General features: G+C 37.1%; 1 protein-coding gene across 1 annotated transcript; it reads left to right on the forward strand.

Moving 5' to 3' along the window:
• Positions 1-7638: 7638 nt before the first annotated feature.
• Positions 7639-9057, forward strand: LOC149380999 (lectin/endochitinase 1-like). The gene is made up of 3 exons (XM_089601166.1): positions 7639-8330; positions 8406-8556; positions 8641-9057. The coding sequence occupies exons 1-3, from the start codon at positions 7763-7765 to the stop codon at positions 9020-9022; spliced, it is 1101 nt and encodes a 366-aa protein (XP_089457292.1). The 5' UTR covers positions 7639-7762; the 3' UTR covers positions 9023-9057.
• Positions 9058-16539: the final 7482 nt, after the last annotated feature.

Consider the following 16539-nt stretch of genomic DNA (forward strand, 5'->3'; position numbering starts at 1 on the left):
TCACCACTTTCAATTTTACGCATGCATGAGTTTATAATTATACCTGTAACCTAACTCTAGCGATAAGCTTCGTATACTATTTCTTACAGATCCTCATCAAGTTTGCATCAATAAATAAATGATTGAACAAAATATCACATAGATTGTCGAAACAATCATCATATTTGATCTAGTTACTTTTATTTGATATTGTTTATTATATGTCCTCCATAGTTTTGATATTGTAACTGAGGGTATGATGTAAAATTCAATTTTTTTTTAAGTATTAATTATCTATGGGTTACTGGCCTACATTAATTTTTATTTGAGAAATTTCATTAATTGGATCAAAAAATTAATTAAATATCAAGATTAGATCTCAGTTTTGAAAATATCCAAAATGGATTTTTGGATCAAGAATGAACAAAAATGCCCCTCTCACCAATTTTGTTAAAATTTTCTCTCGCCCACTCATTCACTTCACTTGAATTCACTCTCTCTCTCTCTAGAGAGAGAAACTCTCAATCTCTAAAACTTGGGATGAATGAAACAATGTGAATGAGAGCTCTATTTATAGGGGAGGTATTACCTTCATAAAGGTAGTTTCCTCTTTTGTAGAATATCATATATTTATGAGCAAATATTGCCTCTATCCCCTTTAATTCACACGGTCATCTCTATGCTTCTAGAAGCAAATTTGTTTCCTCTTTTTGCTTGCCTTGGCTTGCTTGGCCGATTACCCTATTTCCTCATAGAGGAAATTTGTTTCCTCTTTTTCTTTTGGCAAGTATCTTCATACATTAATGCACAAAATAAACTCTCTTTCACACTAGAGCTGCACGGAATTTTATCTCCCATTCCCTTAGGTTGGACGGCCAAAACGCTTCTAGAAACCCTTTCTAGATTTTTCTTTACTTGTTCATGACAATATAAGAAAAGCCCATTAAGAATTTTCAAGTAAAATTCTATGAAATTAAATTAATTCACAAGGCCCAATGAACACATCATGGCCGAATGGTTTATGTCATCATATGACCATGTCAAAAATTTATTGACATTCATTTCATGTCATGTCCAAAAAGACAAAATTACCCTTTCGACAGCTTTCGTAAAACTTGTCTTGTTCTTCTTTTGACTTAGCTTCTAGTTTAATTATTCCTACTCGATGTGATTTGTGACAGTGACCTCATGGATCCAAATGAACAAAACTTGAGCTAAATACTTGGACTCAAAAGTTCACAAACTTTTTCCAAGTTTAGCTTAATGCCAATTGACTCCACTAAAGAGTTGACACTGAAAATCTCTCAGTTCAAATGAATTTATTTTCTACTCAAGAATTCAACCTAATTGTATTGAGTGGATCCACTGGATATTATCTATGTTTACCCTTCATGAATATCATCAGCTAGTCGGGATTTACAAAATTACCATTTTACCCTTATAGCTGTTATTTCCTCAACTCCTTTGTCGCTTGTGAATAAGTTAGTTACAATGTATTGACGAGGAGCTAACAAGTCACATTGTTTCATCCAAACGAGTCAACACTCAATTTGGACACTTGCCAGTTCATTTATTCACATTCCAAGGAACAAAGCATGAAGTGATATAAATTGCATTTCAGCAATCTTGTACATGAATTCCATATCTATGAGAACTTCACAAAGTTACTCATGACATCTTCACAACTTAGTGTTTCACCAATAGGTCATATTCAGAATCACATAGTGAGTCTGAACTCTGACTTTCTCAAATGAGAATACGTAAGCTGTGAAATGACATGTCTCATTTCAGGATTAAGGTAAACACGATGCAATTCATACGTAGTAACTTAATTCGAGACATAAGAGGTTAAATGGTTTGTTATTTTTTTGTCTCTAGAAGTCCACTGGTCAATTCATTACCTTTGGAAGATACCTAGAAGAACTATAGAGTCTCCAACTCTCAATGCCCCATAACCAGACATCATAGATTCTCCTAACAATCGTACTGAGGTCAATAGTTCTTTGACCCGTAGATTGCGAATATATCGTTTTAAGCAAACTACGAAGAGTTTGTTCATCCAAATCTACATTTGTCTCTTCGTAAGTTGTTAAGTTTGGTTATGGACTAAAGACTAATGTTTTATCATAAAGCTTCAAACAGACAAGGAAGAATGAATGAATGTTTCAACTTTTTATTAATGAATAAGCAATTACAAGCAAGAGTCTTCATGAGACTTTATTACATCAAATGTACAAAATAAATACTACAACTCTTCTTGTGGGCACCATTGACAACATAAACACCCAAGCATACAAGAGTACATACACAATCTTTACGGGAACCCACCCAACCTTTTGATTATCTCACAAAGGATCTGTTTACACTCTCAAGCAAGGACACCACACTCTCTGGTGACTCATGCCGTGCATAATAACATATATATCATGGGTAGTTGACATCCCCCAACTTCCCATGAACAAATAACCGTCTAGTAACCGTCGCTACCAACAAAGCACGAGCGGTTACCATCAATACAAATACTTTTGCCCACCAAAAGCCTTAAGCGAATGCCCACCTGGCATTAAAAGTCCGTGTACATTTGTGTAAGGGAAACTGCTGCCAACCGTCAGTAACTGCCTCCACTTGTCATGCGCACGCACGCTTACTCAGGTCCCCGCTTAAGTCAAGCGCGCGTCAATGTGCTTCCCGTCTTTCGTCATCTGGACATCACGTTGCGCTCAGCCCTCGCCTCGTGCGTCTTTGTCTGGCCGTGCTGAACCCATCGCACTTGCCTCGGTCTGCTGAATCCCGCCAACTGCCTCTCCCAGATATTTTTCGTCTCGTCCAAGACACTGCTGGCCGTGCAGCTTGGACTCGGCCAGCAGCACACTTTTGCTCTGCGAGTTGTGTTGCTGGCCATGCCAATCGTCTAAGGAGGTAACATATGACCACTAAATGCGATTCGTTCAAACTCAATACGTCTAGCCCCTATCTACCATGGGCTAAACTAAATGAGTTAAATAATGAGATCGAATGAGTCAAGTCTCCATTAAAGGTCAAATATAGTTAGAGATTTCTTAAGCAATCATGTAGTCTTGCAAATTTTAGAAGATAGCCGTTTATGATATGGATAAGATCTTGTTATAAATCTCACTTTCTCATATGGAGAAGAGACGATTGTTCAAACCAAAGTCTAGCATAGCTTCAAATGGGAGATTGCCAGTTAAGTCTTGCTGTCTACTAATTGAGGATTAAATGGCCATTACCCTTGGTGGTAAACATAATAGATTGTTGGATAAGTGTCGTGTTCTACAATGAATGTAGAATATAGTTTTCCAACGACCATAACTTTTTATAGTCAAAGTTGGAGATTGTTAGGAATCTTGCCAAATAAGGGCATTATCGTAATTCCTTCTAAAGGGTATTATTGTAATTACATTGATTTCCAACAAAAATTAGATAGAACGACATAATAAACAATATAATTGATATTAATACATGATATTGTATAACGACATTCCGGTCGGCATGGCCCAAACGAAAGTCAAAAGACCTCTAGCTCGTTAAAATCTTAGCCCTCTTTATTAACTAGGATTATATCCCTATATCAGATGTAAGAAATATGTCTCGGATGGAACGATTAAACTGTTCAGTGAACAACTATGTCTGGGTAGCTATATTTGAGATCACATACGCGGCCCACCAGTGGATAAGTTTTCACTGAGTGTGAGCGTTCTATACAATTGGTTTGTACATGACATGGACATGTTGCGATTAAGTATATCGTTTAACTAACCGTGACATGAGGAGAGTGAAACTGATTTCCTTTTATATAAAACAAAAATTTCATATGTATTCATTAAATCCTTCTTTTTTCTCAGCACCTCAAACATACCCCACTTTCAAAATTTCTTTCAAATGGTCCTGAAAATTGTTACAACTAAGTCGTTTATCACATAATTATTTAATTGAATCCATAACCGAACGGATTATAATTATATGATTCGAACCGAAAATTTTATCGCTCGTTCTCGATTAATTAAAATATATTTAAGGTTTCTCGGAAATAATTCTTCTTTTTGAGAATTTATTTATTCAATTAATTTCCGGAATGTTTCCTCGGAAAATAATTTATTATTCGAGACTAAATCAATAAATCCTTTATTTATTCCGAGATTTCTCATTACCTTAACATATTTTAATTTAATTCGATAGACTTAATGAATCAATAATTCACTCAAGAATTTAGTTGGAACAACGGAAACTCGTTTATTAAACTTGAATTTAATAGTCGAGAGATACAAAATTTTATACTTTACAACAAGACCTGCGTTTGCGCTTGAAGAAGATGCTCCGATCGTTACCGGTTAGGAGATTTCCATACCAAGTGTATCTAATTCTCATACCATATTAGATTCAAAGGATTTAATGAAATGATTAGAGAATGTTTTTTTTTTTCTTTCAAAAACTAACTCTGAATTCATGATATTCATCATATATAGAGTATATCACAGTGCGTAATTGATTTAACAACTTTGCAATAATACTGATACTACATGTTGCTGAATGTAAATGGACAAAATATATATAATAAGTTAATAGGCTAGTATTGATATTTTGTAAATTTTTTACTTTATAAATTGACTATTTAATTATATTGCCCTATATTAAAACAGTTGTCTCTCACGTCGTTTTGTGTATAAATCAATAAGGACTTTCGAATATTTTATTACAGAAGCCGCCTCTAATAATTCCGCCTAGCGCGGCATTTAATGTTTAATACTTTAATTGCAGAGAAGACAATTTATCTTACGAAATCACAATGACGTAGTACACTACGGACTCCTGTGTTTTGCACTCTATTATAAAAACATAGGTTTTTTTTTTTTTTTTTTTTTTATCACATAATCAGTCGATGTATTTTACATACATTATATATATAAAAAAAATTAATTTTTTTGGCTTACATTTTTTAACAGCAGTTTTGTTAATTTTTATGCATTAATGTTTAAAAATAGACAAACAAACCTAGGTCTTTGTCTGTAATTTTTGCGATGACGAATACACAAGGTGTTTATCTAATCAATAAGGTTAATACGATTAGGTTAATGAACGTTTTAGAATATTTATGCATAAAATTCAACAAAATTTTAGTATAGGAGTCGTGTTCATAAAAAAAACACTAATAAGTCGAAAATCGATATATTAAATTACAAACAAAAAAATTTGAATTTTATTTTCGGTAGCGTGTAAAACTAATAAAGTACCCCTACATTATAAGTAGAAGATCGATATATATTATAATAACGTGTAATACATGAAAGAATAATCCCCATTAAGTAAACTCTGATGGGTTGTTATTTAGAAGGAAAAAAAACATATACAAAATAGTTATTTAAAGCTAGTTGATTTCAAAAATAGTCTAAGCGTTTAGTTTAATTAATTTTATGGAATTAGTTAAAAATTACATTGTTCAAATTTTTCTATGGTGGCAATAAAATATATCTACGCTGTATATAAATTAATCTATATACCAAATTCAAAAAAATTTTATTGAATTTTGAATAAATAAATAAAAATAAGTTAAAAAAAGATGACGTTTGTTGCAACACTCTTCTTGTGTTTGGTTTTCACAATCATGTCGGTGAGCTGTTGGAGAGATAACCACGATGCCGAAAGGACGTAGCAAACCTGCCGTGCTGAGACGGGCGTCTTGGGAAATAAGGTGGTATCAACATAAGATCGAGGCAAACGAGTGGGATTTGGGTTAGGTGGTAAACGAGTGAGATTTGGACGCCTCGAAAACTTCATGATCTGTAGGTTGAGTTATGAAGACGGTTTGTCCAAGAATAAACAAGACGAGCGCACGAGTAATATGTTGATCACCGAGCACGTACACAGAGTGGTTGGTTGTAATTTAAGTGCATTAATAGCGGCGTTCAATTTTTTTCAGAATCCGGAAGATGCATTCAAACTCGGGTCTCTGGGTATTTGTGTTGGGCTATCTACTAGGGCAGACAGCCAATAAAGTGATCAAAGAAAAGTGGCAAAAAATTATGCTTATCGTTGAAGACTTGTCGTTCTTATTCAAGATGCCGTGGAGAAATATCAGCTGGTCCAAGAGATAGTCCAGCCTCTCGGTCAACTTAAAGCACTATAACGAGGCGTTGCTAAAGAAGTTGAAGGAAAAACCAGATGTAGCTCAAAAAGAGGTCAAGTCCACGTTGATGGGTATTTTGCATACCCTTCATTACTGGGCATTCGAAAACTATCCCAGAGATCGGGAAGAGATTCGGTTAAAGCCCATTACCAAATTCATAAAGCTAGATGCTCATTTCATCATAGAAAAAAGTGGCATCCAAGGTCATCAAAATTAGTTATGTCCGAACACTTGAGCAAGTTGTATGTGTTTACCAAGCCTCTAGCCCTACATTAGTTGGTTTACTTAACTTTGTTTAATTTTACTTAGCGTGCAAACTAAATCTGATACTACATGTTTAGATTGAGGAAGCGTATAAGGATCATAAGCCATAATCGTTAATTGTATATGAACGGTTGTAATAAGTACTCAAGAATGTAATTATATGCGCTCTAACAGATTGGTTGGTTAGTCAGTCAAGCTGTTAACCAATAAAACAAACTCTCTCTCATCGTCTCTCTCAGTAGTCTACATTGATATACATTAAAGAGATCTGGTGTACCCTACATAAAGTTTAGCTTTTATCCTTTTCTTAAATATCACAAGAATATACTATTATAGATATTATTTTAGTCATGATATGTTTCAAATGCCCATGATGTATATATAGACGATAATAACTATGCGAATAAAGAAAAATAGATTTAACCAGCATAGAACAATCAATATGTTTAAGTTTCTATCTAAAGTTTCATTTCATTAATAAAATCACCTACTAGGCCAAAACATATTAATTAATTGTTTAGGTTAATTTAATTTACTTCGGAGTGATGAGTTATTTTTCAAAGTAAATTAAATTGACCTAACAAGTTAATTAGTTTACTTCGGTCTTGTGACTATTTTTTTTAATAAAATAAAACTTTGATTATTTTTCGAAAATCAGATGGGCTATTGAGCTACTGACATAATTGTCCCAATAAAATATTGTATAAAATTATGAAAATAAGATACAGAATGATTTTTGTGATTCTATTATATAGGGGAAAAGAAAATCAAAACCCTATAGTTATCGTGAGGGTTCTAAAATTCCAATATATATATATATATATATATATATATATATATATATATATATATATATATATATATTAAAAACTCTACATGCAGTGGAGGTTCCAAAAACGGTCATGTTTTTTTTTAGATGAAGAACCCTAAACATTCAATGCAGATCACGTAAAATTTTATATTGATATAGCTACTTTATGTGTACGGTTAAAAGTTATTAGTGTTTAAATTCAAACTTTTTAAGAGTGATGTAAACTTGATCTGTAACTACATAAAGTACATATATTTGAAGAAAAAGAAGTAGGTGGTCAAAATACGATGTGGAGTTGAATAAGAATTTTAATGAATCACATTATAAATTAAATGTATAAAAAATATACAACGAAGACGATTATATATTTGAATATGAGCAACAAAGCGGATATATATGAATTAATAACAAGATTTAAGATATGAGGGACTGACATTTATTGTAGCTAGTTACAGCCTGCAGCTCTATAAATAGCATTTAGAACTCGTTGCCCACCACACCACACCACACAACTCCACTCACTCTACGAAAAAGAAGAAGAAAGAAATCATAGTAAGAAAGAAAAGATGATGATGAGGTTTTTAGCTGCCGTAGTGATCATGTCCTCCGCTATGGCGGTGGGTCTAGTGTCGGCACAGAGGTGCGGAAGCCAAGGCGGCGGGGGTACGTGTCCCGGCTTGCGGTGCTGCAGCATCTGGGGCTGGTGCGGCGACTCGGAGCCCTACTGCGGCCGCACCTGCGAGAACAAGTGCTGGAGCGGCGAGAGGTCGGACCACCGCTGCGGCGCCGCTGTCGGAAACCCTCCGTGCGGCCAGGACCGGTGCTGCGGTGGCGGCAACGACTACTGCTCCGGGGGCAACTGCCAGTACCGCTGCTCCTCCTCCGTCCGTGGACCCCGCGTCGCTCTCAGCGGCAATTCCACCGCCAACTCCATCGGCAACGTCGTCGTCACCGAGCCGCTGTTCGACCAGATGTTCTCCCACCGCAAGGACTGTCCGAGCCAGGGCTTCTACAGCTACCACTCCTTCCTCGTAGCCGCCGAGTCCTTCCCAGCTTTCGGGACCATCGGAGATGTTGCGACACGCAAGAGAGAGGTCGCAGCGTTCCTCGCCCATATCTCCCAAGCAACATCAGGTAGTATACTATCCCTTCACGGTGCTGTGTAATCCGCACAAAATTTTACATTTCTTTTTGGGGTGTTATTTGAAGGGGAAAGGTCTGACGTGGGAAACCCTCATGCATGGGGGCTTTGTCATATCAATACAACTACTGTGACTGAGAATGACTTCTGTACCTCCTCCGACTGGCCTTGCGCTGCCGGCAAAAAATACAGCCCTCGAGGACCCATCCAGCTCACCCAGTCAGTGCATAGTAGTTTTGTTCTTATATTTATTCATTCTAAAGTAGCAGTCAAATAATATTATTTGTTTTTTTTTTTATATAGCAACTTCAACTACGGACTTGCCGGCCAAGCCATTGAGGAGGACCTGATTCAGAACCCTGACTTGGTAGAAAAGGATCCAATCATATCATTCAAGACGGCCTTGTGGTTCTGGATGTCCCAGCACGACAACAAACCTTCATGCCATGACATTGTCCTCAATGCCAACTCCGCCGCGAACAGAATCCCAAACAAAGGTGTGATCGGCAACATTATTAGCCGCGCTTTTGGGCACGACGACTTTGCCGTTAGATCTTCAAGCATCGGATTTTACAAGAGGTACTGCGACATGCTGGGAGTGAGCTATGGACATGACTTGAAGTACTGGTTCGATAACACTCCATCATCGGAGTTCCAACGCATCCAAATGCGTGTGGCGGCGTAAAAACAAGCTAGTCCTCCCCAAGTGGCTCTCTAGTAGTAAGATGGACATTTGAGAAATTTCATTAATTAGACCTAAAAATTAATTAAATATCAAATTAGACCACGGTTTTTAAATATCCAAAATGGATTTTTGAACCAAAGATGGACAAAATGCCCATCTGACCAATTTTTTAAAATTTTGTCTCCCCCACTCATTCACTTCAAACGATTTCTCTCTTTCTCTCTCAACTCAAAAAATTTCTCGACTTGTACGATTCCATACGATATTGTATGACGGAATACGAGCTGATACGATGGCGTACGATGGAACTTCTTCGAATTATGGCGGTGGTGGAGCCCCAAAAACCCGAGCTCTCAAAACGATGAAAAATGAGAGTTTTTCAATGATTTTCTTGTTAAATCTCATTACATATAGTTAGAATAGTGATCAGGAGTCAGTATTTATAAGATTTGTGTTGATTTGAGCTGATTTGGGTCTGATTTAGAAAGTTATGGTTTAAAATTAGGGATGAAATGCCATAGGATACGATGAACTTAATGAAACGTATGATGACGTAGGATACGATACGATGCCATACAATGAAATTCACAGGTGTGTACGATGCCATACGATTCTATACGATCACTTTAAATTTTTTTCAAAATTTTATGTCTTACGATGCTATACGATACAATATGATATTGTACGATACTATACTATACTATATGTTGTAATTCTGATTTTTTTTTTAGGAAAATTTGAAGTTCATTCACAACGTGCCTTTCCCGAGCGTATCACGTATGGTGAGACCGGTATCTTGAAGACCGTCAGAAGAGATTCGACGATCTTAAGATCAAGGATCGAATTGTCGAGACTCCGTTCGACCAGTTTTTTACGGAGACCAAACCCAATTATTCTCCGGTGCTCGTACACACTTTTCTACAACATAAAATCGAGGCAAACGAGTTAGATTTTGATTAGGCGGTAAACGAGCCGGTCCAAGACATAATTTTGCCTCTCGGTCAACATGAAGCACTATCACTAGGCGTTGGTAAAGAAGTTGAAGGAAAATCCAGATGTGGCTCTAAAAGAGGCCAAGTACACATTACCGGGTAATCTGCATATTCTATATTATTGGACATTCAAGACTATCCCAAGGATCAAGAAGAGATTCGGTTCAAGCCCATTCCAAATTCATAGAGATAGATGCTCATTTCATCAGAGAAAAAAGTGAAATCAAAGATCATTGAAATTAGTTATGTCCCAACACTAGTGCAAGTTGCATGTGTTTACCAAGCCTCTAGCCCTACATTAGTTTGTTTACTAAACTTTGTTTACTAAGCGTGCAAACTAAATCCGATACTACATGTTTAGTTTGAAGAGGTGGTATTGGGATTATAAGCCATAATCGTTAATTGTAAATAAACGGTTGTAATAAGTACTCAAGACTGTAATCATATGCCTCGAACGGATTGGTTAGTTTGTCAGTCAATTTGTTAATCAATAAAACAAACTTTCTCTGTCATAGTCTCTCTCAGTAGTCTACATTGATATACATTAAAGAGATCTGGTCTATCCTACATAAAATTTAGCTTATCCTTTTCTTAAATATCACATGTATATATACTGTTATAGATATTATTTTAGTCATGATAGGTTTCAAATGCTATTGATGTATATATAGACGATAATAATTATGCAAATAAATAAAAATAGATTTAACTAGCATAGAACAATAATTTGAAAGTTTTCAACGAGAATTAGGAATCCTGTCGGAAAAAGTAATTTATGAATGATTGTCTTCGGTATAGATTTGCTATATGTTTTGAGAAGACAATATATATATATATATATATATATATATATATATATATATATATATATATTATATAGTTAATTTAATTTACTTCGACTAAATTAAAGTAAATCAAATTAATCAAAACAATTAATTTAATTAATTTCAGTATAGTGAACTCTTTTCTTAATAAAATGAAATTTTTATTATTGTTTAAAAGGATAATTGGCTATTGATCTATTTGTCCTATTAAAGTTTATTCGTGCAACATGATATCCCATCATAAACATAGAAATACATGACGTTAATATTTCGTCCCACATAGGCAAATAAAACAAAAGTATGAAAGATTTATGAATAATACGTAGAAATTCAATTGATATCTCGAATCAAAATATGTTTTGCATCATGGCTAATATTAAGTATCTATTATCCCCAAGAGCTTAGCTTGGGTGATAAGACCTCTTGCATGTGAATTGATCACTGCGAAAATGTGTGTTCAATCTCTAGAAAACTGCATTATTGACGTTTGAAAATTAGATCTTATTATTTGTGTTTAAATATTCAATGTAATGGATGATCGATATAATGTAAAATTGAATTTTAAAAAATATATATTAATTATTTGGATTAATTCCGTTTTTACCCTCTGGAATCGTACATCGATTTCATTTTACCCCCTGGACTCGGGATTGTTGCAGAACTCATCTCAGAACTTAGACACGTGTTACAACTTGGCACTTTCGTCAGTATTTGGACGTTAAGTTTAACTTTTTGATGACGTGGCATGATTTTAAAGGGTATAATAGTATTTTTGGTTATTTTAAATACTTTTAATATTTAAATATTGTTATTAGATATATTAATTATTAAAAAAACAAATATTTCATTTCTTATCTCTCTCTCTCTCTCTCTCTCTCTCACTCTCAGTGAGAGATAAGAAATTAAACACCATTTTTTGCAGACGAGCCGGGCCGCCGCGAGGGCCGTCAGAGGAAGCCTCGCGAGGCACATCTCCAACACATCGTCCGGCAAGAAAAACGAGTCCATCGTCGTCGTCGGAGGAGGAGGATTTTTTTCGACGGCTTCGCTTCGATGGTGGTTGTTGCTGACGTGCCGCTTCCAGAACCGGTGGTGGTGGTGATGGTCCTTAACGCCGTGGGTCCCGCAGATCGATATTTGCATCTCGGCCCGCCGCGGCGGCCTTGGCTTCGTGGCTTCCGGAGTCGGACCTCCTTCTGAGATCGCCGAAGAATTCCTCTCCGGTGGCGTCGGTGTCGGCGCCGACTTTACAGCCTCCTCCGCCGAGACCGTACAAACTCAAACACCTCAGAGCTTTCCACTTTTCTCCGTCGCCGCCGTCGATCTCTTCTTCCTCGAATCCTCCTCCGCGGCGATGGCTGTGGCTATGGCTCTTCTTCCTCAGCTTCTGGCTACACTACTACAAACTGGAGATTCCACAACGGTACAGAACCGTTGTGGAAAATCCTCCGCTGTGGAATGATTCCACAACGGTACTCGTCCCGTTGTGGAAAAGTAATGATTCCACAACGGAACTCGTCCCGTTGTGGAAATTTCCATGATTTCACAACGGGACTATCCCGTTGTGGAAAAATTCCACAAATTTATTTCAGTCGCCGCGGCAACATGTATTGTTCGCCGCGGCGAACTATTACACAACGGGACAAATGTCCCGTTGTAGAATTTGTCGCCGTGGCGAACGATACACGTTGCCGCGGCGACATAAAGTTTTTTTTTCGCCTAGCTCGCCGCGGTCACGTTTCGTGTTCGCCGCGGCGAGGTATTCCACAACGGTACAATTGTCCCGTTGTGGAATATCTTGCCGCGGCGAACACGTAACGTGGCCGCGGCGAGTTAATGTTGATTTTTTTAAAAAAATTCGCCGCGGCAAGGTACATGTTTCGCCGCGGCGAATTGTATTCCCAGGAAAATTTGCCGCGGCACGACATATCACACGCCGCGGCCAAATTGTACCTGAGAGCTATTTTTACAGTTTTCCAATTAAAAAACCTGAAAATGAAATTATATATCCAAAACCAAATATCCAAACATCCAAAACATATCAATTACATCCAAAACAAAGTATATATCCAAAAACATCCAAAAGATAAAAAAAATATCTACATCATCCAAAATCAAACTAATATTCACATTCTATAAAAGTTTGTACGTAAAATACCCACTCTTCTCTAACTTTTTCTAAGTTATCCGGTGTATATGACTTCTTCAATTGTAGTTTATCTAGACCAACTCCAACAATATCACGCATATAACTTAAGACATAATACCCGCATTCGGTGTTTCCGATTTGTCTAGGAGCCGAAGCACAAGTGATTAAAGTTGATTGGCCGTTGTCTCGAGCGCCTTGGTTCTCAAGCTTGAAATCCGAAAAAATCCTTATACGCACAACAATAAAAAATTAGAAAACAAATATTGGTGTAAATGAAATATGTCAAATAACATGTTATTAATTTACCTTTTTATCAAGTTTCTTAAATCGGTTGGGATTTTATTCTTCAATGGGTCGAAGAACATCGCTTGATCTTTCCAAAGATCGAAGACAACAAGCATCCAATGACCATTTAAATTGTACGGCATCAAAACTAGTTGTCTTGGTTTTACATTTCTAACCATTTTGCCGATTTGCTTGACTCGTTCGGACAAATGGGCCTCATCGTTGTTGGTTTGGAGGTAGCAACTCAAACCCGCTTCTACAAAACACATTACTTCACTCCGCTTATTTTTGCGTAATATGGATTGTAGATAACTACGAAAAAAAAATATTGAATTAGTTAATAAAATGAAATATTATATATTGATAGAAGATAAAACATATAAAAGAAATATTTACCCCATGTAAACTGTGATGCACGACGCGCCAATTTCCTCGTATCTAAGGAATTCTCTAACATCTTCAAATGTCACCGGAATAGGCACTACGGCGATACTTGCACAAACTTTGACATTGATTGAATCCCCTTTCGGTAACATTATTCGGTTGGCATGTTGTGCCAACAATCGAAACTTTGGATTAATCAATTTGTATGAAATCTTCTTATCGTCTTCGGGGCTAGGTTCACTATCACCACCGACCTTCAACGGTTGTGTGACCACCGGGCCGCGACTCTCTTTTGCAATTTCGATTTCTACTAATCTCTTTGGCCACTTAACGAACCCCCCTACGGCTTCTTCAATAGTCTTGGCTTCATCGGTGGGGATCGGCAAAAAAACTTTCTTAATCAAAGCCGCCGCAACGCTCACTCGTACGTTTACATCCTCCAAAGATGAGAAATGAACGGATTCGGCTTTCATGTACGCTCGCCCATTTGCTACATGAACCGTGCCTCCATTCGCAAAATCATCAAGGAGGAGAAGGCATTCGATGCTGTCATCCGAAGACGGTGTCACCGGCGTGTTTGGATTCATTGAGCAACTTGCTCGAACACTATCGGGTTTGTCGATAATTAGAGGATCGACACGCGAACGCTCTACGACACCAACATTGAGATCCACGGCAACGTCATGTTGAGATTGTTTATCTAATAAATTCACTAATGTTATTAAAAAAAGTACAAAAATATTTAACTTTATTCCTTGTATTAAAAAATTTAAAATTACCTAAAGACGTCGCTTTTTTACCCATGTCATCATCACCATCTTTAGGCATGTCTTCATCACCACCTTTAGTCATCTCTTCATCATCACCTTTAGCCATCTCTTCACCGTCAACATTATTTTCATACTCAACATCTTCATTTGTGGGACGTAGAACACTCGGCAACTCGTCATTAGCATCTTTGAGGCTCAAACCATTTTGAGTTAAAGCTTTCATGATGAAAGTTTTTAACTCACACATTTCTCGACGTAACTTAGTTACCTCATTGGTCGAGTTTGAAGGGCGAGATACGGAATTGCAACTTGACGAGTATTTAGATTGTCCACGAACACGATCGGAATGTTCCTTAGTTCCCAAAGCATCTTGCAAGACACTTCCCATTGACTCATCCGTAACTTCTTGAGTTAACTTTCCCTTCACATATAATTCATAATAAGATTATAATATTTAATTGATGATTTCAAAATGAAAAAACTTACGATTTTTTCTCCCATTGACTTATATTTATCATCCTTGTAGTTGATTTCGTCCTTCATTCTCGACTCAACCCATAATACCTCCTTTGTAGGCCATTGACCCGTTTCCTCGTACTATATATTATATATCAAACAATCCACAAATTAATTAATTAAATGCTATATTACAAAACAAGGATAACAAAATGAAACATGTAATAAATCTAACCTTTTTTTGATCAAGTTTGCGATATCCATTACGACCGGTTCTAGATTTGTACACGTTCTTCCCGGCTAGTTCTTTCCCATTTTCCGATGATTTTTTGAACACTTCGGAACGTCTATACTCAACGAATTTTATCCAATCCTCTTCGGTGATATTTCCATAGCGTTTTAAAACGTATTCCGGCCTCTTCAAGGCGCTTGGATCATTGAGGATATCTTTGACATGATCGTTGTATAGCTCGTGTCGAAATAATCTCGCCGCTTCTCCAACTCTCATAAGACAATTATGCTTATATATTATAGGAACCGTAAAAGCTTCACATATTTCATTCCAAATCCTTTCTTTTAGTTGTTTATGCTCTTTTAGTCTCCAATCGAGCATCGTAATCGGAACGTGTTCTCTAGCTAAAACACCGAAATAACTCGACAACTCATCTCCCTCCTTATTCATTGGTTGATTTTTTTCATCAAATAATACATTTATTTTCCTACCAAGAGTTTTACACTTATTAACCTTGGGCATAAGAGTATTTCTTCTTTTCTCGGGACCATCGATATTGGTGGATCTCTGTTTACCGCTAACGGTACTAGTAGTAGACATAATCTATGAAAAAACAAATCAACACAAACTCAAACCGAAATTCAATCTAATATTCCAACACAAACTCAAACCGAAATTCAATTTCAATTCAAAACAAATCAACACAAACTCAAACCGAAATTCAATATAATATTCTAACTCAATTCCAACTCATACTCAAGGTAATCAAATATTCTAACTCAAATCCAACATTAATTTAGACACAAATACACAATTCTAACCTAATTTCAACATAAAATTACAAATTAAATAAAAAAACACACTTACCCGGAGTGAAGACGACGAGCACGGGGCGTGGGAATCAATGGAGTTTGTGTGTTGTGGTCGGAGACGTCGGCTTGTGTAGGTGAGAATGTTTGGCGTTTGTGAAGGATGAGTTTGTGAAGAGTGGGTTTGAAAGAAGAAGAAGGGAGGCGGAGAGTGGGTTTGTGAAGAGTGGCAGAGGAAGAAGAAGAGAGAGGGGAGAGAGTGATGGCGGCGGAGGAATAAGAAGAGTGAGGGGAGAGTGAGGGCGGCGGAAGAAGAAGAGAGATGAGAGAGTGAGGGCGGCAAAGGAAGAAGAAGAGAGAGGAGAGAGTGATGTCGGCGACGGCAGCAGTGGAAGAAGAAGGGGGCGGCGACGGCGGTGGAGGAAGAAGGGGGCGGCGACGGCGGTGGAGGAAGAAGGAGGGGGCGGCGGTAAGGGTTGGAGAGAGAGATAGTGGGTTTGAGTCGGAGAGAGAGAGAGAGAGAGAGAGAGAGAGAGAGAGAGAGAGAGAGAGAGAGAGAGAGAGAGAGAGAGAGAGAGAGAGAGAGAGAAGAATTTATGAAATTTCTGAAATTTTT

The sequence above is a fragment of the Urtica dioica genome, chromosome 11 (genome assembly GCF_054948205.1).
Source record: "Urtica dioica subsp. dioica isolate 48M chromosome 11, U.dioica_male_clone48M_v1_H2, whole genome shotgun sequence".
Lineage (NCBI taxonomy): Eukaryota > Viridiplantae > Streptophyta > Magnoliopsida > Rosales > Urticaceae > Urtica > Urtica dioica.

Excerpts from the sequence above, each read along its gene's own strand:
- LOC149380999 (XM_089601166.1), top strand. The coding sequence starts at position 7,763 with ATGATGATGAGGTTTTTAGCTGCCGTAGTGATCATGTCCTCCGCTATG. Across the intron at positions 8,331-8,405 it reads TATCTCCCAAGCAACATCAG|GGGAAAGGTCTGACGTGGGA; the intron begins GTAGTATACTAT and ends TGTTATTTGAAG. Across the intron at positions 8,557-8,640 it reads GGACCCATCCAGCTCACCCA|CAACTTCAACTACGGACTTG; the intron begins GTCAGTGCATAG and ends TTTTTTATATAG.